The sequence below is a fragment of the Desmodus rotundus genome, chromosome 4, assembly GCF_022682495.2.
Source record: "Desmodus rotundus isolate HL8 chromosome 4, HLdesRot8A.1, whole genome shotgun sequence".
In the NCBI taxonomy this organism is placed as follows: domain Eukaryota; kingdom Metazoa; phylum Chordata; class Mammalia; order Chiroptera; family Phyllostomidae; genus Desmodus; species Desmodus rotundus.
The window spans coordinates 67,200,298-67,222,749 of record NC_071390.1 but is presented as its reverse complement, the minus strand read 5'-3'; the positions used below and the strand labels follow the sequence as shown (position 1 = coordinate 67,222,749).

The 22,452-nt window shown below is 41.5% G+C and overlaps 1 protein-coding gene across 1 annotated transcript in view; it reads left to right on the top strand.

The window, feature by feature from the left end:
- VSTM4 (V-set and transmembrane domain containing 4) overlaps positions 1-22,452 on the top strand; it is a 114,877-nt gene that overhangs the window by 73,848 nt on the left and 18,577 nt on the right. Inside the window, exons 5-7 of the mRNA XM_053923431.2 lie at positions 6,446-6,479; positions 16,976-17,082; positions 18,562-18,623. Coding sequence (XP_053779406.1) covers positions 6,446-6,479; positions 16,976-17,082; positions 18,562-18,623 — 203 coding nt within the window. The remainder of the gene's footprint in view (positions 1-6,445; positions 6,480-16,975; positions 17,083-18,561; positions 18,624-22,452) is intronic.

The window sequence follows — 22,452 nt, the reverse complement described above, 5'->3', positions numbered from 1 at the left end:
GAGCTCAGTGAGCTTCCTGATGACCATTGCTTTGAACTCAGTATCTGATAGTTGAGTTGCCTCTTTTTCGGTTAGTATTCTGTCTGAGACTTCCTCCTTTCCTTTCATTTGGGAATTGTTTCTTTGTCTTCCCATTGTTTGTGAGGCTCTTCTTTTTGGCCTCTGCTTCTTAAATTGCTTTGTTCTGACTCCCTGGATTTATGATATGAACTTCTATGGTAGAATGCCAATGGGATTCGGTGGTGCTGTCTCCTTACTCTCCTGTGCTCACTGGTCTTGAGGTTACGTTTATGTGTTTAACACGGTCTAATTCTAGTGTTTTCAGCCCTCCAGGTTTTGTTGTCTCACCGTCAGATCTTTCAATGTCCTCTATCTTTGGTCTCTAATCTTCGTATATGCTGGATTACTGTTTGCTGTTCGCTCTGCTCCTCAGATCAGCTAGGTATTTCCCTGGCGCTGAGGGGAAGTGGATTCCGCTCCCACCTATGTTGCCGCCATCTTCCCTAATCCACTTAATCACATTTTTAAAGGCCCTATCTTCAAATATAGTCATATTCTGAGATACGAATTTTGGAAGGGCATAGCTTAGCCCCTAACAGTAGCTGTGTGACCTTGGGCAAGGTGGTTAACCTCTCTGTACCTCATGTCCAGCTGTAAAACAGGTATGATGACAAGACGATTGTGAATATTAGAGTACAAACTTGTGGTCCCAAACATGTTTGCTTGCATGGTTCCTAAATTATTTAAAAAACTGTAGACCTTTGAATGTGTCTTGTTGACATCTAAACTTTTTCATCATCAATGTAAATTGTTGCAAAGGTTGTAATTTCCAGAGAATCTCAAATATTGACATCTTAAAATGAAATGGTTAAATCATCCTTGTACATCCAAGTGTCATGATTTCAGTAACTACCTCTATTAATTTAAAAAGAGTCCATAAACAAGCATTAGCTGTTAAAAATTTCTTATTGTTTCTTTTTCTCCTTGAGCTTTTATTTTTTTAAATATTTTTTGATTATGCTATTACAGCTGTCCAATTCCCCCCCCCGCCTTATTCCTCTCCGTCCTGCACACCCCCTCCCACCCACATTCCACCCCTTTAGTTCATGTCCATGGGTCGTACATATAAGTTCTTTGGCTTCTCCATTTCCTGTACTATTCTTAACCTCCCCCTGTCTATGTTGTACCTACCATTCATGCTTCTTATTCCCTCTACCTTTTCCCCCATCTCCCCTCTCCTTCCCCACTAATAACCCTCCATGTGATCTCCATTCCTGTGATTCTCTTCCTTTTCTAGTTGTTTGCTTAGTTCATTTTTATTTGGTTTTTTTTTATGTTCAGTTGTTGATAGTTTTGAGTTTGTTGTCATTTTACTGTTTGTATTTTTGATCTTCTTTTTCTTAGATAAATCCCTTTAACATTTCATATAAGGGCTTTGTGATGAACTCCTTTAACTTTACCTTATCTGGGAAGGACTTTATCTGCCCTCCCATTCTAAATGATAGCTTTGCTGGATAGAGTAATCTTGGATGTAGGTCCTTGCCTTTAATGACTTGGAATATTTCTTTCTAGCCCCTTCTTGCCTGCAAAGTTTCTTTTGAGAAATGAGCTGATAGTCTTATGGGAACTGCTTTGTAGGTAACTGTGTCCTTTTCTCTTGCAGCTTTTAAGATTCTCTCCCTATCTTTAATCTTGGGTAATGAAATTATGATGTGCCTTTGTGTGTTCCTCCTTTTGTCCAACTTCTTTGGGACTTTCTGAGCTTCTTGGACTTCCTGGAAGTCCATTTCCTTTGCCAGATTGAGGAAGTTCTCCTTCATTATTTTTTGAAGTAAGTTTTCAATTTCTTGCTCTTCCTCTTCTCCTTCTGGCACCCCTATGACTTGGATGACGGAACGTTTAAAGTTGTCCTGGAGGTTCCTAAGCCTCTCCTCGTTTTTTTGAATTCTTGTTTCTTCATTCTTTTCTGGTTGACTGTTTCTTTCTTCCTTCTGGTCCAAACCATTGATTTGAGTCCTGGTTTCCTTCCCTTCATTGTTGGCTCCTTGTACATTTTCCTTTATTTCACTTTTCATAGCCTTCTCTTTTCCCTCTGTTTTGCAACCATACCCAACCAATTCTGTGAGGATCCTGATTACCAGTGTTTTGAACTGTGCATCTGATAGGTTAGCTATCTCTTTGTCACTTAGTTGTATTTTTTTACTGGAGCCTTGATCTGTTCTTTCATTTGGGCTTTTTTTTTTTGGCTCAGTTTGCCTGTTATGTAGTAAGGGGCGGAGCCTTAGGCATTCATCATCAGCACCTCACTGTGTTGTGGTGCTGTATGTGGGGGAGAGGGTCTGATGGGGAACAGTGCTGCTTGCTCAGCTTTTGGCTTTCAGTCACTTCCTCCTGTACCCACAAGTAAATTGGGTTCTTCTAGTGCTAATTCCCGGGTGGGTGGTTTTGTGTATGTTCTAGGACCCTGAGGGTCTCTCCAACTAACTCTTCTGTGAGGCTGGGAGTTTCTCCTGCTGCCACAACCCCCACAGGATTTTTCAATCAGAGGTTTTGAGGCTTTATTTCCCCATGTTGGTACCCTGGGTTGTGCGATCTCTCTCGCTCCCCAGTTCCTCCTGGTTTATCTGCACACAAATGTGGAACCACCCACTTTGCCAGCCACTGCCTTGCTTGAGTCCTCTCCACCCAAGCTGCCTGTCTCCACCCCTCCTACTGGTCTGGATGACTGCTCCTTCTTTAATTCCTTGGTTGTCAGACTTCCATACAATTCGATTTTCTGGCAGTTCTGGTTGTATTTTGTTTTTGAATTTGTTGTTGTCCTTCTTTGGTTGTGCGAGGAGGCACAGTGTATCTACCTATGCCTCCATCTTGGCTGGAAGTCTTGAGCTTTTATATTCAATTCACTTACCCAACAAAATTTTATCCTACTTTAGTACATGTTTTTGTTTTGAAAGTCCTTTATTGATCACCCTGTTATAATTCTCTGTGAAATAATGTGTACAAAATTTAAATTCAATTTTTTATTTTCTTATTTCATAAGTCTCTAGGTTTTAAATTTTTCTGGATTAAGTATCAATATTGAACAATGAGTAATATTTGGAAAACGAGTATAAAATTAATCAAAACCACATACATACAAAATTTAGATAAATAATTAATAACCATAAGAAGTAAAATTTTATTAGAAATATATTTTATTAAAATGGATTTTTATTTTACTTCATATACACTTGTATAAATTTGGTTAGTGATAGACTTCAGTCCCAGTTTTGTTCCTATTTTTCTAATAGAGGTTAGCTCTGAAACACCTTGTTCAATATAAAAAGAGGTAGGGATGGATGAAGTTTTTTTTTTTAAGTACATTTTATTGATTATGCTATTACAGTTGTCCCAATTTTGTTCTCATGTGTTTATCTTCTCCAAATCATTTATTTGAGTCCCGGTTTCCTTCCTGTCACTGTTGGTTCCCTGTACATTTTCCTTTATTTCACTTTGCATAGCCTTCACTTTTTCCTCTATTTTGTGACCATACTCAACCATTTCTGTGAGCATCTTGATTACCAATGTTTTGAACTCTGCATCCGATAGGTTGGCTATCTGTTTGTCACTGAGTTGTATTTTGAAATTTGATCTGTTTCTTCATTTGGGCCTTATTTCTTGGTACACCTGTAACATTGTAAGGGGCGGAGCCTTAGGTATTAGATGGGGTGAGTCAACCCTTATTGCTGCATTTTGGTGCTGTCTGTGGGGGAGGGGTCTGGTAGAGAATAACGTTGCTTGCTTGGCTCTCAGCCCACTTTCAGTCACTTCACCTGCTACCCACAATCAAATTGGGCCCTTCTGGTGCTGATTCCAGGGTGGGTGGGTGTGTATACATTCTAGGACCCTGTGGGTCTCTCCAATGAGCTCTCTTGTGAGGCTGGGAGTTTCTCCTGCTTCCTCAAACCCCACAGGTTTTTTCAGTCAGAGGTGTCGAGGCTTCTTTTCCCTCACTGGAACCCTGGATTGTGTGGTCTGTCCCACTGCACAGTTGTTCCTCCTGATTTATCTGCACGTGAATGTGGGACCACCAGCTACCACCTTGCTGTGTGTCTTCTCTGCCCCGGGTTCCCATCTCTGCCCCTCCTACCAGTCTGAATGAATGTTTCTCTTTAACTCCTTGGTTGTCGGACTTCCATACAATTCAATTTTCTGGCAGTTCTGGTTGTTTTTTTCTTTTTGAATTTGTTGTTGTCCTTCTTTTTGTTGTGGGAGGAGGCAAAGTGTATCTACTTATGCCTTCAACTTGGCCTGAAGTTCTGAATGAAGTATTCTTATGCCACTCAGTACTTTAAACTGCTTCCAGTTATAGGTCAAAAGTCATAGTGATTTATCATGGAAAATGATTTTTAATACTCTACCAGATGACAACTGGATTAGGTCATTATTCAGTCCCTGTTGAAAGCAAAATATTGGAAACTTCCTCCTAGTGAAAGGTTTAGTGGTCTTGTCATTTCATTCACCTCTTCAACACTGGCACCAATATTTCAAATTGTCTCTCATTTGATGCCCACTAGTTTTTTTCCCCAGAACAGGTCTCTATAGTATCAATATAAGTCAGGGTAGGTGAGGGCTATGCCTGGATTGAAGTAAAAAGGGTGATGTGGCAGGGGAGGGAGAAAAGGAATAGAGCCTGACCTCAGGTATATTTCAGGAGAAAGAACTGTTAGGAAAGGTGAGAATCTAGAAATAGATTTCCTTAAAACTGCCCTTTCTAAGATTGCCTAGGGTCTGCAAGCCCCAGGGTATACAAAGCACTGATCTATATAACATGCTTAGAATAGTGCCAGGAATTTATGAGGTTCTCAGTAAGTATTAACTGTGACTTTATTATTGTTGTATCTATAAACTATGTGATACATAGTACAGAAATGGAATACTGTAAATGAAATACAGAGAGAGTTTAGGCACTAAGGGAAGTTGGGCCAGATAAACCTAAAAAAGCTCCCTCTCATCCTGGTCTGGAAGCTGAATTGGTCACCTTCTTGACAGGTCACTCCAAATGTGTAACTTAAAACAACATTTTATTTGCTCACAATTTTGCAGATCAGCTATTTGGGCTGGGCTCAGCTGAGCTGTTCTGGGCTCAGCTGGAGTCACGCACTCATGCAGCTTCAGTCCAATGGTCTATCAGCTGGGGCCTGCTTTGGGGCCTCAGCTGAGATGACTTGCAGCTCTTCTATATGGTCTCATCTTCCAGTAGGCTAACCAGGCTTGTGGTAGCAGAAGAATTCCCTGCAAGAAGAGAGGGACAGAGGGAGGGAGGGAAGAAGAAGGGGAGGAGGAGGAGAAGGAGGGAGGGGGTGGTGAGGGGAGGGCAGTGCAGGGCAGGGTTTGAGAGGAGAAGGGAAGGGCATGGGGGAGAGAGAGAGAGGGAGAGAGAGAGAGAGAGAGAGAGAGAGAGAGAGAGAGAGAGAGCGAGCGCACGAGTGAGCATACCTCAGGACATCAGGACACAGGGGCCTTTTATGTCTCTGCTTGGCTAATGTTTCATTGATCACGGCATGCCATGTGGCCAAGCCCAGAGTCAGTGTGGGTGGGTGTTACACATAGGTGTGGAAAGGTACAGGGAGGTGTGATCACACAATCTATCACACAACCCCAAGGCCCTGTGGCTGCTTCAGTTCTACTTCTATTTGAGGTGAACTCAACTGTGAGGTTAGATCACACCTTGTTAGGGTAACTGCCTAGGCATTCTTTTTTAAAATTTTTTATTTTTTGATATATTATTGATTATGCTATTACAGTTGTCCCATTTCCACCCCTTCACTCAACTCCATCCTGCCCACCCCCTCCCTCCCACATTTCCCCCCTATAGTTCATGTCCATGGGTCATACTTATAAGTTCTTTGGCTTCTACATTCTTATATTTCCTCTACATGTAGAATCTTGTTTTTCTCAACGAGAGCTACTGTGGTTGATATCTTGCCTTAAGAGTATTTTTTTCCAGGGATATCTATTAGTCCTGGAAGAGCATTGATCAGAGAATGGAAACCCATTTTACAGAGAAGAGCATTTTAAGTGGAAACAGGTGGCCCCAAGAAGGCTTTTTCGTTATTAAGGCCAAGCTCATAAGTTGGGTGACTGTTACTCCTGGACCCTTTAAGCTAGAAGACAACTCAATCTAGCAAAAAAAAAAAATCAATGTTTTGGGTAATGTAACCAGGCAGTCTGGGCGTCTGGCTTCATGCCTGGCTCGATGCAGGTGTGGAACAATATCAAATCCCTGAGGTATCCCTGCTCTGACTCTGCTGTACTCATCCAAAGAGAAGTATGAAAGTCCTGAGAAGTGGCTTGAACCAATACCTGGTCAACACTTGGGCACCTATGTCTCCTGTTAATTCCTGGAGCATAAATGTCTAAAGTAGATCTACTTACTCTCTTCTATTTCTTTTTCCTTTAACAGCAAGACATTATTTGGTGAAATGCCCTCAGAACAGGTAGGAATATTTTTCCTTTTTTCAAAAAAAACTATCTGCTATTTTACTTTCTTTTGATATTACCAAGAAATTGTTTAAATTTGTACCTTTACTTAAAGGCCTGCACATTAGTTCACAAATTAGCCTAAAAATGTGTGATACCCCTGCGTGTGTTTGCATATTTCTAGACCCCATGCTCTGGCTATCACCCCCAGAGGATCCAGAAAACAGGTAGTTCCTGATGGCCTAATATGCATGCTAGAGGAGGCTTGGCACCTGCTCCTGGAGGATGGTTCCCCCTTTTAGAAAGGGGCTAGCAACCAGACTGACCCACTTGGATGCCTCATGACCACAATCACTCCTAATCTTTTTCCAGCAATGCTTGCTTATCCTATGGCCCTTTGCAAAATGCAGCCATTAATAATATATGTGCTAAGATGCTAGCCTTTTAGCTGGTGGGACACACCTCATAGGTAAGATAATAGTTGTGGTAAATATTGCAACCTTTTAGTGTTTGAAAATGTGAGATTTTTGATCCAGACAAGACAGCATAGGTCAGTTTGTCCCTGCTCTTCCCTACTAAACACAACTGTAAACCTTGGAAATAATATAAGAGACAACCAAAGGAGGGCTCTAAAAGTTGGTTAAAAGAAAATTATGAAAGCCAAAGACAAAGAAAAGAATTTGAAAAGCAACCAGGGAGAAGCCATGTATTACCTACAGGGTAACACAAATTTGAATGACAATGCATTTTGTATCTGAATTTATGGAGAGTAGAAAGAAATTGAAAATAGAAAAAAAAAGAAAAACTCTGTCAACCACAAATTCTGTATCCAGCAAAATTATCCTTTAAGAAAAAGGGGAAATAAAGACATTTGCAGATGAAGGGAAACTAAAAGAATTTGTTACTGTCAGGCCTACTTTAAAAGAAATTCTTGAAATAGCAGAGAAAATCTTAGTGTTAGGAAGGAAAAAGGAATAATAGAACATAAATATGGGTACCTAAGTAGACTTTTTTTTCCTCATGAGTTTTAAAAATAATATTTGATGATTAAGACAAAAAATTATAAAATCATCTGATACTCAAGAATAACATTGTTATTTGAAGATAAAGTGACCTAAATAGGAGTGAGGTTTACACACTTCACTCAAAGTGATAAAATGTTGATACCAGTGGACTGTGTAAGTTGCATATATATAAGGTGACTTCAGTATCCCACTTCTTCATCAAGATATGTCTGAGAGAGAACATCAAAGTAGTTGTCACCTCTCCTGCTGCAATCCTCCACTAAACCCTGAGAAAAAGAAAGCCCATCCTAGAAGCCAGGTACCAGAAGGTGAACCCCCTTCTCTTTCAGCCTTTCTGCTGCTCTGTCCCCACCCCTGGCCTTGCATTGCCTTTTCCTGGGGTGATCATTTTTCCTATGAGCTGGAGTTGATGGCGCCCGTGTGTTGCTTGGTTATGATTGGGGAAAGCATAATTCTTGCTGAGGCAACATGCATATCCAGTAAATAGAGAACATCCAAACGATAAGAAAAGAAATGGTGTGCAAATAGTAATAATAAGAGAGGTTATAATAAATTATATAATTTAAGATGAAAGTATTGTAAGAGACAAAGAAGGAAGTTTCACAATTATAAAGAGTCTAAATATCAGGAAATATAACAATTATAAATCTATATGGAACAACAGAGCCTCAGATACATGATTGCTGGTGGGAATGTTAAATGGTGTAGCCACATTGAAAAACAGTTTGTTAGTTTCTTAAACATTAAACATAAACTTATCATATGACCCAGCAATTCCACTCATAGGAATCTACTCAAGAGAAATGAGAGCATATGTTCACATAAAGACATATATGCAATTGTTCATAGCTGCTTTATTCATAATAACCAGAAGCTGGAAAAATCCTAAATATATTCATCAACTGGTGTATACATAAAAAAATTTAGTATATTCATTCAATGAAATACTATTTGATAATAAAAAGTAACAAACTGCTGATATACTACACCATGGGTTAATCTCAAAAACATTAAGCTAAGTGAAAGATTCAGATGTGAAAAATTACATATTGTATGATTCTGTTTGTTTGAAATGTCCAGAAAAGGTACATCTGTAGAGACAGAAAGTAGATTAGTATTTGGTTGGAGCTGAAGGTGGAAATAGGGATTAATTATAAATGGGCTAGGGGGAACTTTCTGGGGATGACAGTAATGTTCTAAAACTGTATTGTTGCGATGATTGCACAGTTTTATAAATATACTAAAAATTATTGAATTGTACACTTATGGTCAGTCAACTTTATAGTAAATAAGTCAGTCATGCCCCAATAAAGCTTTTTGCTTCTTTTTTAGATCATATGCCCCCATAAGGCATTACAGATGGTGATAGCTGGGGGTCAGAGGCTGTAGAGAGCCAGCCTGCACTGTTTCTTAGGATTTGCTTGCTGTAATCCAGGGTCTGACCTCTTTATACTAGCATATGGTGCTAGGTGTTTGGGCCTGTTTCCCTCCCCTCCCAGGCCTTCCCTTCACTTGCCCTGCTCTGAGCTAGTGCTGACCAAAGCTAGAAGTACAGGACAGGATGTCATCCCAGCCTGGCAGGCACTGGAGTTGGGTCTCCCCAGCCCTAGGATGCCTAGCATAGGTCAGATATGACCACAGTTCTACTGAAATGCTGCCTCCTCAAGACTGATTAAGTCTGAGTTGAGCTTTCCCCGTGGGCATGTCTTCTGTTGGGCCATCCTGCATTTCTGCCTCTGGAAAGCCTACCTTCACTGCACTACTTCACTGCACCCAGAACCCTGAAGGGGCCAGGCCTGCTCCCACGTACATGGAAATGGGCAACTTATTGACTTCCATTTATCTTCCTGATTAGAATCTCATGACAATTTGACTAGAGGCAGCCCAGATTCCTTGTCATGATACCTCACTAGTGACCAGACTATCCTTTGCCTTTGAACTACCTTTGGCTTGTATGCTCTGTCTCTGTAGCCCAGGCAGATCCTCCTGTCCCTGTCCTGCCAGGGGGCTCCCAGATCCTGGCTCATTCATCTGTGCTATGTCAGTGGGCAACTGGGCCCCTGGAGTCTCAAGACAAATGCCCTTCTCTGTCCTCAGACCAATTCCTCCTGAGGAAGAATGGGCAGAGAGCACAGGACCAGGGCAAGGTGCCAGGAATGGAAACACTCAGCAGGGGAGGGACCCTCATGAAGGGCCACATACTGGCACTGAGCCTGCAGTCACTGAATAGGGACTTTGTCATGCAACTGGGCAGAACCTGGAGGCTCTGGAGAATCCTATAGCTTCTTGAGAGAACTTCAAGTAGAAGAAATAAGTCTCATCTTGAATTTGTATCATCCATGAAGTGGGAAGTTGCCCTGACCTTCAGGGATGGGATACTGTTTTTCTCCCATGGCAAAGTGCTATTATGGAGCAGAAAGCCAGACTTGAACAGGCCTTTCAGGGTCCTGAAAGCTTTGAGACAGGTCCTCCCAAGAGAAAACAGCTTTCAGATCAGCTCAACTGCATGGCATTTCTCCAAATGAAATGCCACCAGTTGCATGTGGGTGTGATGGGCTCCCATATTGTAACACGTCTCTTTAGTGGATTCAGATGCCTTACTTCCTGTAGGTTATGTACAAAAAAACTGTCAAGAGAATGGGCAAGGGCACAGGAAAGGCAATTCCCAACTAGCGCATTTCCTGACCTTTTATTGGACCTCTCCTTATGGGTTTGATATAACAAAGTATTTGCAAATGGGAAAACTTAAACTAGACATTATATTACCTGTGCCAATAGCAGTTACAACTGAAACTATCCAAGCTTTCCTCATTTTTTCTGGTGCATACACTTGCTCAAGGATAAATAGGGGCAGAGACTATTTATATGTTGGATAAATTATAGGCACAGTTTTACTCTGGTTTATGAGCTTAGTTTAAAGCATTTTGCAGTCTTTTCAGAACCATCAAAGATTTTTAAACATACACCAACAAACTATGAGATTTAATTAGTATGAGATTTGTGCAGGATATTTGAGTGAAGACAGACTTATGATTTCAAAAAGAATCTAAAGATATGTGTTCTGAACTTAGATATGTAACTACTTGCTTTATTTGTGTAATAGTGAATAATATTAATGTTACAAACACTTATTCCTTCTGTGAAAGGCATCTGCTATGATGGTTCAAGGCTCTGGGGCCAGGCTGCCTGAGTTCAAATCTAGGCTCAGCCACTGAGTGACTTTGAGGAGTTTTTCAATTTCTCTGGTAAGATGGGGACAGTGATAGCCCTAGTGCATAGCATTGTTGGAAGGATTAAATGAGTCAGTCTCTGGTAAATGGTGAGGTCTATGCAAATGGTTCTATTATTATTATTCAGTCAGTACTTATGAGTGAGTCTACTATGTAGGACAGCTTATAAGGCCCATAAAGCGAGGATGAAATAACACAAAGCCCATGCCTTTGGAATCTGCATCAAGTAGGAGACCCAAACAGGCAAAATTGTGGTAGTACCCTTGGGATGCCCACAGAGCTGTCATGGGCACCCAGAGGAGGTGTTCCTAACCCCGTCTCAGGCATCTGTAGGTGGTAGGGCAGGCTACAGGAGGTGAATGTGGGCCAAGTCATGAAGGATAACTAAGCATGTTCTAGTTGAAGAGGACTGGGGAGGGCAGATGCAGAGATAGGGGAAAGAAGCATAGCAGATAAAAAGGCTGAGGGCTGGAGGAATTTGGTTCATGGGAGTGAGGAGCCCTGGAGATTCAGGGCAGTGTGAGGGTAACATCACTTTTAGTTATGAGAGCGAGGTGTGACTGGGCTGTGGGTTTTAGTTATCACATGTACTTTGGTAGGATCAGCCCATTTGTACTCTCATTTACTTTTTTCTACTCCCCAACACTAAGCTCAAAAGTAGAGGCAGATTTCCATAAGGCTGGCCCACCTTTGTTCACCTCCATTTTGCCAGCTGGCATCACTTATTCCAGAATTTCCAACAGGAACATGCTCCCCTCCACCTCTGCCCACTCCTGGGCCAGACTGGCCCTTGGTCTTGGGCCCCAGCCATAGCTCCTGCCCCTAAGACCCGAGCACTTGGTTTGGTTTCTTCTCCTTACACCAGGGCAGGAGTTAGAGAAGCTGTAGTGGGCCTGGGAGCTCCCCACTCTGAATTTAGTACATACTTAAAATTCAGTGGGGTGCTGGTATTGCCTTCCAGTACCTTCTCTTTAGGGAGCTGATTTAAGCATGGAGCAGACATTGTGGATCTGACTTGATTTCCATTCTTCCTGTACTAGTTTTCTTGTTCTCTGTTGTCTGGTTGGGTCCCAGAGTCCTTGCTTCTGAGCCGAGGAGGCAGGCTGACCTACATCAGATCCCACGTCTCCTGCCCAGACCTCTGAGGCTTAGTTCTCACATCAGGGTCAGAGACTACGGATATCAACTACTTTCCACAGTGCCTTGCATTGGATAGAGACAAACAGGTTTTATCAACTTCAGCTTCTGCAGAATGTGGTTGCTCACAATTTGGTCAGCACCTGGCTAGACCAAGGGTGCCTCCTTTATTTGGTGTCCCAGGGCAGCTGTTCATTGTTCGGGGTGCATCCTCTCCCTCCTTCTTCCCTGCCTGTCTGTCCTGCACTCGTTCTTGTACTGGTGTATCTGTGCCAATCAGAGGGCATTCTCTACTGTCTTGAGCAGAAAGACTTTCTGATCAAGATTTAAGTTGAAACTTTCAGCCTTCCCCTCAGGGCCAAAACATTCCACCATGAGATACCTGGGTAGCAACATTGTTCTGCCTGGGTAGCTCCATGAAATGCCCTGCTTGCACTGTACCCACATGGTGGGTTTTGGGATCAGTTCATGCCCCATCGAATTAAGGCTACGCTATCTCATCTAACCCTCGTAAAAATCCTGTGAGATAGATAGCAAGGTTATGTCTCCCCTTTTTACAGGTTGTGAGATGAGGCTCAGGGAAGTGAGTGACTTGCCCAGTGTCATCTCTCTGCCACTGGTCCAGTGCCCATTCACTAAATCTGGACACCATGTGCCATGAAGCAGAGGTGCCCAGACTGTATAGGACAGAGGCTTTTGTGAGAAACAGCCAGGCCAGAACATTATACATATTCCACGCGTGTGCCTCCTGCTCTACCCTTGTTGGAGCCAGAAAGACAGTTATGTTCCCTACAAATAGCACTTCCCTTCAATCATGCAGCTCTCCAATTCAATCACAGCTTCTGGACTATTTCCTATCTCCTTTGGTTTGACTGGCCCCAACAATACTCACTCCCTTGTGTCAGAGACAAAATACCATCCTGTTCCAACCAAGATACAGAATAACTTTCTTATAAGTGAATCATAAACTAGGCTCTCTTAGTCAAAAATTTTTGCCAGCCTTGCTGGCTCAATGAGAGACATAAGATTCTAAGGGAAATAATGTCTATTGCATGTCATTGTGGTAACTAATTGTTGAAACATGAATTAGAGCTATATTTAGTTAGTGCATGCAGTTTGGAAAGGAAATGGTGATGACAAAGCAGATCTTTTCCAGTTTACTAAGCCCTGGGCCTGACAGCCTAAGTTCACAGCAGTGATGTCCCACAGCTTTCCTTTTTATTAAAGAGCTAAAGAATTATAGCCAAGAAAAGAGAAGAGTAAGGGCAACTGTTATGTACTCTGCAGGGTGTGAAGTGCAGCTGGGAAGGAAGATCCAACTCAGAGATGATAGACAAAAAGAAAATATCGAATGATTTTGGCAAACAAGAAAACATTATTGTGTGTTTAACAAAAAGCCAAAGTTCGAAAGGAATTGGGGGAAATGTCTGAAATAAACATGTGAGACTGATGTGAACGGTGTGTGCAAATCTGTAAGAAAAACTTCAAGATCCTAATAAATAAGTGCAGAAGATGTCCATACATCATTCACAAATGAGGATACACAATAGGCAAACCAGTGAGTACTCATCCTCACTAACAATCAGAGAAATTCAAGGAAAAGGGGAATCACATGTTTCTTCATTAAGTGAGTAATTTGTTAAGCTGATAAACCTGGTTTTAAAGAGGATGAAAACAACAAGAACTAAAAAAAAAAAGAGGATGAAAACTTCATCTGTTGACAGAGTGACTATAAAGTAGTACCAACTTGCCACAAAGCATTTTGACAGCAGCCATTAATTAGAGTTGAAAATGGTCTGTGAACTGGTAAGTCCAGCTCCAAGAATCCAACCTAAAAACAAAAGTCTTGAATGGAAGTTATGCATCAATACATTTATAGTGTTATTATTTCTATGTCAAACTGGGAAACAAATTAGATGTTTAGAAGTCAGGGAATGGCTAAGTAAACCGTGGCATATCTTCTCACTGGAATAGTATAAGGATGTAACAGTAAGACAGATGTATGTTAAATAAAAAGAAGGGTGCAAAATTGAAATACAATATGATAAAACAATGTATAAAAACCAAGGAAGAGTTGAAAACTTCTGTCTACCCACAAACCTGAATGTGGGTGTTTATGGCAGCTCTATTCTTAGTTGACAAAACTTGGAAGCACAGAAGATGTCCTTCAGTAGGTGAATGGACAAATAAACCCTGGTACGTCCAGATAATAGAATATTTTTCAGCACTAAAAAAAAGTGGGCTAACAAGCCATGAAAAGACATGGAGGAAATTTAAATCCACGTTACCAAGTGAAAGAAGCCAATCTGAAAAGGCTGTAATCTGTATGATTGTGAACATATGACATTCTGGAAAAGGCAAATCTATGGAAAGAGTAAATAGATGAGTGGTTGGCAGGAGTTGAGGGGTGGAGGGACAAACAGGTAGAGCATGGAGGGTTTTTGTGGCAGTGAAACTACTCTGTATAACACAATAGTGGACAAATTATACTGTATTTGTCGAAACTCATAGAATGTACACCACCAAGAATCAACCCTAAGGTAAATTATGTACTTTGGGTGATAATGATCTGTCAATGTAGTCATAACAAATGTACCACTCTAGTGAAGGATATTGATAATGGGGGATGTTGTATATCTGCGGGAGGTGGTGGGGTTGGGGGTACATGGGAAATCTCTGTACCTTCCCCTCAATTTTGCTGTGAACCAAAAAATTTTCTAAAGAATGAAGTCTATTAAGAAAAATACAACAAGAGGAAAAAGACTGGAAATAAATGTTTGTGTTACCTATTTATGAAGGTTGTATTTTGGTTATGATAGACTTATTTTCTTTTGTCTCCATGCCTGTAATTACCATTTTAAAACATGAACATGGATTAATTTATAACTTAAAGTGGAAGGAAAAAAGTAAACATTTTGGGAGTTTACATAGCTACAAAATGAAGCTTGACCTGTGGTTGTATATTTAAGAAATTCTGAGAGTTTGATCCCTTGTTTTCTCTTAGCAGTCAGAGCTTTGTGAACATACATTCCTTTTTGGCTACTTGTGAATTTACATAATTGATCATGTACTCTAAGGCTATGGCCAGTTAGCATTTCTGCTTCCAGTAAAAATAAGCCATCTTTGGGGAAACTCAGTGTGAACTGTATTCTTGGATTTTTTCTACAATGTGTGTGGTTCAGTCTTTGTTTATGTTTAAAATTTTAGGACTACATTAGAATAGCATATTTCCATTTATTAAATATATCTAGATATTTATTTGTGTTTAATTTACTGTTTTTCAAAGATTGTATAGTCAGGTGGTTTAAAAATTAAAACTAAAAGGCTAACTAATCTAAAATATATACAGTGACTACCCTCCCTATCCAATTTCCCATCTGTTTAGCTTCTAAACACCTCCATTCCAAGGAACCACTGATTTTAAATTCTTATGGATACCTCCAGAGTTTCTTCATTCATGTATATGGAAATACTAATAAGTAGATATTTTTTCTTATTTTCCCATATTTTTATTCAAAAAGTATCACATTTTACATTTTCCAACACCTAGATTTTTCACTTAACAATGTATCTTTTCTTATCAGTACACAAATAGATTTTTCATTCCTCTTTACAGATACAGAGGATTCTATGTGTAGATTTGTGGATTCATCATAATTTCCTTAATCAGTCCCCTGCTGATAGACAGCTGGGTTGTTTCCAATTTATTGCTATTACCAACAGCGCTGTAATGACTCATGCATACATTTTCATACATGTGCAAGAATATCCACAGAATAAATTCCTGGAAATGAAATTGCCAGGTCAAAAAGGATAAGCCTCTGTAATTCTGATAGCCCAAGTTATTCTGATTTCCACGTTTTTCTCCCTCAGGAAGTGTTTATATTCATACTGGCAATACTTCTAAGTGCCTGATTCCCCATACATTTGCTAAAAGAGTGCTTTGCCTTAAACTTGATGGCTGCTATTCTGATATTCTTCATATAATCACTAGATGGAGAAAGGAAGTACAGTACGTTTTAATTGGGAGTCCTTTCATGAAAAGTTTTAGCATGTTTTTACAGGTAAGAGCCTTTCCTCTGGTGTGAAAACTGTCTACCACCTTCATTCATTTTGATTACTAAGCAGGCAGTCATGTTATGGATTAAATTCTAGAGATTCTTTATGTATTAGGAAGAGATCCTCTCTTGGTAACGACCTCACTGACTGGAAAATTTGCCCAAAGACAAGAGATTCTAAAAGGGCCTTTCCTTTGGGTTTCTGGAGCCAATAGGATGCATTTAAAAAAGACTAATGGCCATTCAGGGAAGTATGTGGACTCCACTCTATATGTGATGTCAGGAACAGGTTTCACATCAGGACAGCCTGGGTTTGCAGCTTTCATGTAGGCTGCATACTAACATTGTCACTTAGAGAAAGTCATTTAGCATCTTTAAGTCTTGGTTTTCTTACCTCTAATATAAGGCTTATCAGCCCATCACTTTGTGCTATCATGGATAACACATAGAAAGGATCTGACACTACAGTCAGTGATTGAGAACAACACTCCTGTGTGAACCGAAGGTAAAGTTACAGCAGGAGAAGAAAGCATGAACAATCACGAGGACCCCCAGGACTTCCAGGTGCAATTCTCCAAGGTCCTTTCTCACTTGCACAGGAGCTGCTCCTTTTTCACCTGTGAACCACAAAGATGTGTGCAAAGAATCTTGGTTTTAGAAGAGCTCAAGCAGAAGTTTCTAGTGATAATCTTAATACTTTACTGGTGATATAGCCAGGCCAGGTTGTATAACCAATGAAACCTTGTGTAAAACCATAAATCTGTACATCCCTAAGAGATGTAGAGAGGCTGTCTCTGGGTGTCTCCAGGATTTTCGAACTTTGAACAACACATTATAAATCACTAACTAGCTCATCTGATTGTTCTTATCTCAGCCAAGGGTCAGTTCAGAATCAGACCTCCAGACATCCCTAGAGATAAGCAAAGAGCAATCAGTCCCAGTTCAGCTATAAGGTAACCCTATCTTACAAAGGTACACAGGGAAAAATTAGAAACTCTTGCTTCCTTTCCTTTTCCCTGGAACAAACCTGCCTTTCCTTTACCAGGACTCTCTTCTTCTACAGCTCAGGGGAGACTGTCACCAGTGTGACCAGCTTGGCCCCATTGCAGCCCAAGAAGGGCAAGAGGCGGAAGGAAAAGACGGACGTTCCTCCTGCAGTCCCTGCCAAAGGTAGGAAGCCAGCCTGCAATTATCCGTGAGGAAACCACCATGACTGATCCAGAATTGGGCCAGTGGTTTTATGTGGGGTTAGGGAAAGGGGAGCAGACAGATGGAGGACATGCCATATAGTGATTATATAGTCCAGAGAATCCCACCTAGATTCTGGTCATAACTGAGCCCTATCCTGGGGTGAGGCTAGTGGTGGTGCCATTGGCCCAACATGGCTTTAGTAGGGATGTGGGAGGTTAGCATCACAGACTGATTCCACAGTGTATTTCACTTTGAACTATTAATATGCTCTGCACATAGTGGGGAGGGGCAAGAGGATGTCACATCTTCTTGGTTCATTCAAGGAAAAGAGGGCTCTTTGCTTGTTCTGAAGTTGTAAACCAGGTATGTAACTTATTTTATATTTGTTCTGAGGATAAAATGAGGGTCATTCTTTGATTCCAGTTATGACTTAGGGGAACATAAATGAGGAGGAAGGGTATTTGTGGAGAAGAGAACTGCACATATCTTAGGAGAATTAAGACAGTCTATAGATAGTTTCTAAAATAACTGTGGCCAATTTAAGAGAAGTTCATACCTCAAAAATTTGAAATATAGTTGGAAGTACCAAGGATTGCCCAGGTAAACAGTTTAATAATGAGGCAAGATACATTTTATCCCTCAATTGTACCTTTACAGGATGTTTCCTAGGGATACTTGGAGCCCTGTGGTAAAGTCCATTTGTGCTAAGGTTGAACATGTGTTGGGTGGGCAGAGAGGCTGGATGACACGGTGTTCTGTTAGGCATGACAAATGCAGATCTGGGGAGGGAAGGAGGCAGAGAACCCCTACCTGGGCCAGACATGTGCTACTCTAACGTCCCATCAATCAGAGTAGATAGTACCTCCCCTTCAAAAAGGTGAAAGTGAGCCTCAAAGAGCTAAGTAGTAGAGTCTGACTTTGAAGTGAGGTTTACCTGACTTTCAAGGCCAAGTTCAAGTCTCAAATAATCTAAATACTAGTTATGTTAGTGTTTAAGGGAATACTAGTTATATTAGTATTTAGGGAACATTAGGGGAAAGGCCTCAGTTTCCTTCTCTTTAAGGGTCCCAGTTTCCACCCTCCTTGATGACCAATGAGGGCTGCAGTAAGGGCCAAAGGTCATTGCTGTCAGTGTTATATGCAGTTAGGACCCCAGGGAAGGTACCAGCCTCAACCTTTACCAATCCCACCTGTTTCTCACCTGCACATCTGACCTTGTTGCAGAGGGCAGTGCTTTATGCAGAGTTTTTTGTTGAACTTGATGAGGGGAGAAGCTGACATGTCCAAGGACTAGGAGGGGCACCCATCGATACCTAGGTGAGAAACCAGAGTTCTTTCATGCAGGTAGGAAGGAGTCCATGTATCTCCATAGAGTATGTCTGTGATGCCCATGATATGTGGGTATTAAGAAGAGTCCCAGCAGGAATTACAAGCTGAACTCTTGACATACTTTCACAGCTCCCATAGCTGCCACCTTCCATAAACCGAAGCTGCTGAAACCACAAAGGAAAGCCACCCTGGTGAGTAATTAAATTCTGTGTTGTTTTCCCTCAAGCCTTGAACACACTTCTGGGTCCAAGTGGTACTTTTATTGACTCAAAATATTCTGAAAGTCCCTGGTGCTCTCATCCCAAGCTGGGGCATTCTGTCTTGGAGCAGCTTTTGAGCCAGCTTTTCTACATACGTAGTTCCATCATGTCTTTTCTACAATCCAAGTAGAATTCTTTTTCACTATAAATGCTGCTTTCAAAAAGGAGAAAAAGGTCACACTCAGGAATGTATAAAATAGAAAGTGAACCTGCATGTATAAATTTATCTGATACCACAGTGAAGAACCTTAAAAGAAATTCATTATAGTTTTTTATTTTGAAATAATTTTAGGTTTACAGAAGAGTTGTAAAGCTAGTATGGTTTCTGTCTACCCTTCACCCAGCTTCTCCTAACATTAATATCTTACATAGCCATGGAGTAATGTCAAAACTAAGAAATTTCCCTCAGCACATTAGTGTTAACTACACTTCCAATTTTGACCAGATTTCAGCAGTTTTCTGATGCAGATCCCAGCCTGCAGGATCCGGTGTTGTGGCTGCAATATACAAATACACGTGGACTACAGAAATCCTGTGGAGAAAAAGGGATGGCATGGCCACTCTCTAAGTGAGAGAGGGCGAGAGGGCTAGAGAGAGCCCAAGAGAGAAAGAGCCGACCCCCTCCTGGACAGGCTTTCATTGTTTTTCTGGACACATTACATGGAGGATGATACTTATTTACCATGCACAGGTTCACCACAGGTGATTACCTTTTAAGGACAACAAAGGACAGAATACTGCTAATTACTTCAAAGACAAGGATGTTACAGCTGGAGGGGGAAACTGTTCACACTCCATACTTGGGTGCTTTAGTACAGACTTTAGGAAGTTAAAGATACTCAGTAAACATTTGCTGCCTCAATTCAGGGTGAGGGAGTTTTAGCAAGAGCAAGTCTCATAGCAGTCAAGGTACAATGCAGGCCTGATTTCCCACTAGAGAACCTATCCGTGGACATGGGTCCTGCCCACCAACCTCGCTCCCCACTGGCTTTCCCGAGTGGGGGTGAGCCACGTTTCCCATGCTTGGAACAGTTCCCCACAGTTTTCCACTGACATTGTTTTTCTGTTCCAGGATCCCATCCAGGAGATCTCTTCGTACTTAGTCTCTCAATCTGTGACAGTCCCTCCATCCTGTCATTTTCTTTCATGGCCTTGAGATTTTTGAAGAGTAGAAACCAGTTATTTTTTAGAATGTCCCTTGATTTGGGTTCCTCTGAGTTTTTCTGATGATTGGAATGGCGTTACAGATTTGGGGGAAGAACAACACAGAGGTGATACTCCCTTCTGGTTGCATCATATCAGATGTGCATGCTGTCAGTATATCTGATTAATGGTGGTATGAATCTTATCACTTGGTTAGGTGTCATCTGCCAGACTTATTTAGTATCAGGGTACTGTTTTTCCCTTTCCACAGCCTATTCATTAGAAGCCAGTCACTAAGTCCAGTTCATATTCAAGGGGGGAAGAGTGGAGAATTTGTGGACATGTGTCAAAACCATCAGAGTAATTAATAAATATGTTAGGGGAATTATATCAAGACTATGCAAATATTCTGTTTTTTCTTAAACTTTGCCCACTGCTTTTAGCATTCATCAGTGGATTTTGCTATAGTGTATTAATAATCATTTTTTATTTTCCTCAATCTGTCTACATTTATTATTATTTTTTCCATTTTTTAAAATATATTTATTGATTATGCTATTACAGTTATCCCATCCCCCCCCCACTCCACTCCATCCTGCCCACCCCCTCCCTACCACATTTCCCCCCTATAGTTCATGTCCATGGGTCATACTTATAAGTTCTTTGGCTTCTACATTTCCTACACTATTCTTACCCTCCCCCTGTCTATTTTCCACCTATCATCTATGCTACTTATTCTCTGTACCTTTCCCCCCCTCTCCCCCTCCAACTCCCCTATTGACAACCCTCCATGTGATCTCCATCTCTATGGTTCTGTTCCTGTTCTAGTTGTTTGCCTAATTTGCCCTTGTTTTTGTTTTAGGTGTGGTTGTTAATAACTGTGAGTTTGCTGTCATTTTTACTGTTCATATTTTTTATCTTCTTTTTTTTAGATAAATCCCTTTAACATTTCATATAATAAGGGCTTGGTGATGATGAACTCCTTTAACTTGACCTTATCTGAGAAGCACTTTATCTTCCCTTCCATTCTAAATGATAGCTTTTCTGGATACAGTAATCTTGGATGTAGGCCCTTGCCTTTCATGACTTGGAATACTTCTTGCCAGCCCCTTCTTGCCTATATGGTCTCTTTTGAGAAGTCAGCTGACAGTCTTATGGGAACTCCTTTGTAGGTAACTGTGTCCTTTTCTCCTGCTGCTTCTAAGATTCTCTCATTCTGTTTCATCTTGGGTAATGTAATTATGATGTGCCTTGGTGTGTTCCTCCTTGGGTCCAGCTTCTTTGGGACTCTCTGAGCTTCCTGGACTTCCTGGAAGTCTATTTCCTTTGCCAGGTTGGGGAAGTTCTCCTTCATTATTTGTTCAAATAAGTTTTCAATTTTTTGTTCTTCCTCTTCTCCTTCTGGCACCCCTATAATTCGGATGTTGGAACATTTCAAGATGTCCTGGAGGTTCCTAAGCCTCTCCTCATTTTTCTGAATTCTTGTTTCTTCATTCTTTTCTGGTTGGATGTTTCTTTCTTCCTTCTGGTCCACACCATTGATTTGAGTCCCAGTTTCCTTCGCATCACTGTTGGTTCCCTGTACATTTTCCTTTGTTTCTCTTAGCATAGGCTTCATTTTTTCATCTGGTTTTCGAATAGATTCAACCAATTCTGTGAGCATCTTGATAACCAGTGTTTTGAACTGTGCATCCGATAGGTTGGCTATCTCTTCCTCGCTTAGTTGTATTTTTTCTGGAGCTTTGAAGTGTTCTGTCATTTGGGCCTTTTTTTTTTTTTTTTTTTTGTCTTGGCGCGTCTGTTACTTAAAGGGGCAGAGCCTTAGGTGTTCCCGGAGCAGGGTGACACTGGTCGCTGTGCTGTGATGCTGTACATGGGGGAGGGGCTGAGAGGGAGCTATTGCACCTGCTCCACTATCCACCGGATTTCACTCTTTCACTCTGCTACCCACAATCAAACTGGGCCCCTCTGGTGCTGGTTCCCGAGTGGGTGGGCTTGTGCACACCCTAGGCCCCTGTGGGTCTCTCCAACGACCTCTCCTGTGAGGCTGAGAGTCTCTCCTGCTGCCACCCCAACCCCCACGGGCGTTTTCAATCAGAGGTTTGCCTGGGTTGCGTGGTCTGCTTCACTCCCTGCCGTTTGTCCGGTTTATCTGTGCGCGATTGTGGGGCCTTGGGGTGCTACCCGCCGCTCTGCCTGCCACGTTCTCCGCCACTCTGAGTCCGGCCCTCTCGGTTTATCTGTGCGCAAATGTGGGGGCCGCAGGGTCTGCTAGTGGTCAGACTGCCTGCCCCATTTGTCCCACACTCCACCAGTCTCGGTCCCGCCAGGGCAACGCGAGTCCTCTCGGCCCGGCTGCCCATCTCCACCCCTTCTACTGGTCTGGATGAATGTTTATTTTTTATTTCCTTGGTGTCGGACTTCCTTGCCATTTGATTTTCTGTCAGTTCTGGTTGTGCGAGGAGGCGCAGTGTGTCTACCTACGCCGCCATCTTGGTTCTCCCACATTTATTATTTAAAGTTCTTTTGTAAGGAAAAGTTGGATCCCTTCCCTCATTTATTTATTCACTAAATTTTTATATCAGTGTGGATACATGGATATTTAAATTTTTTAGTT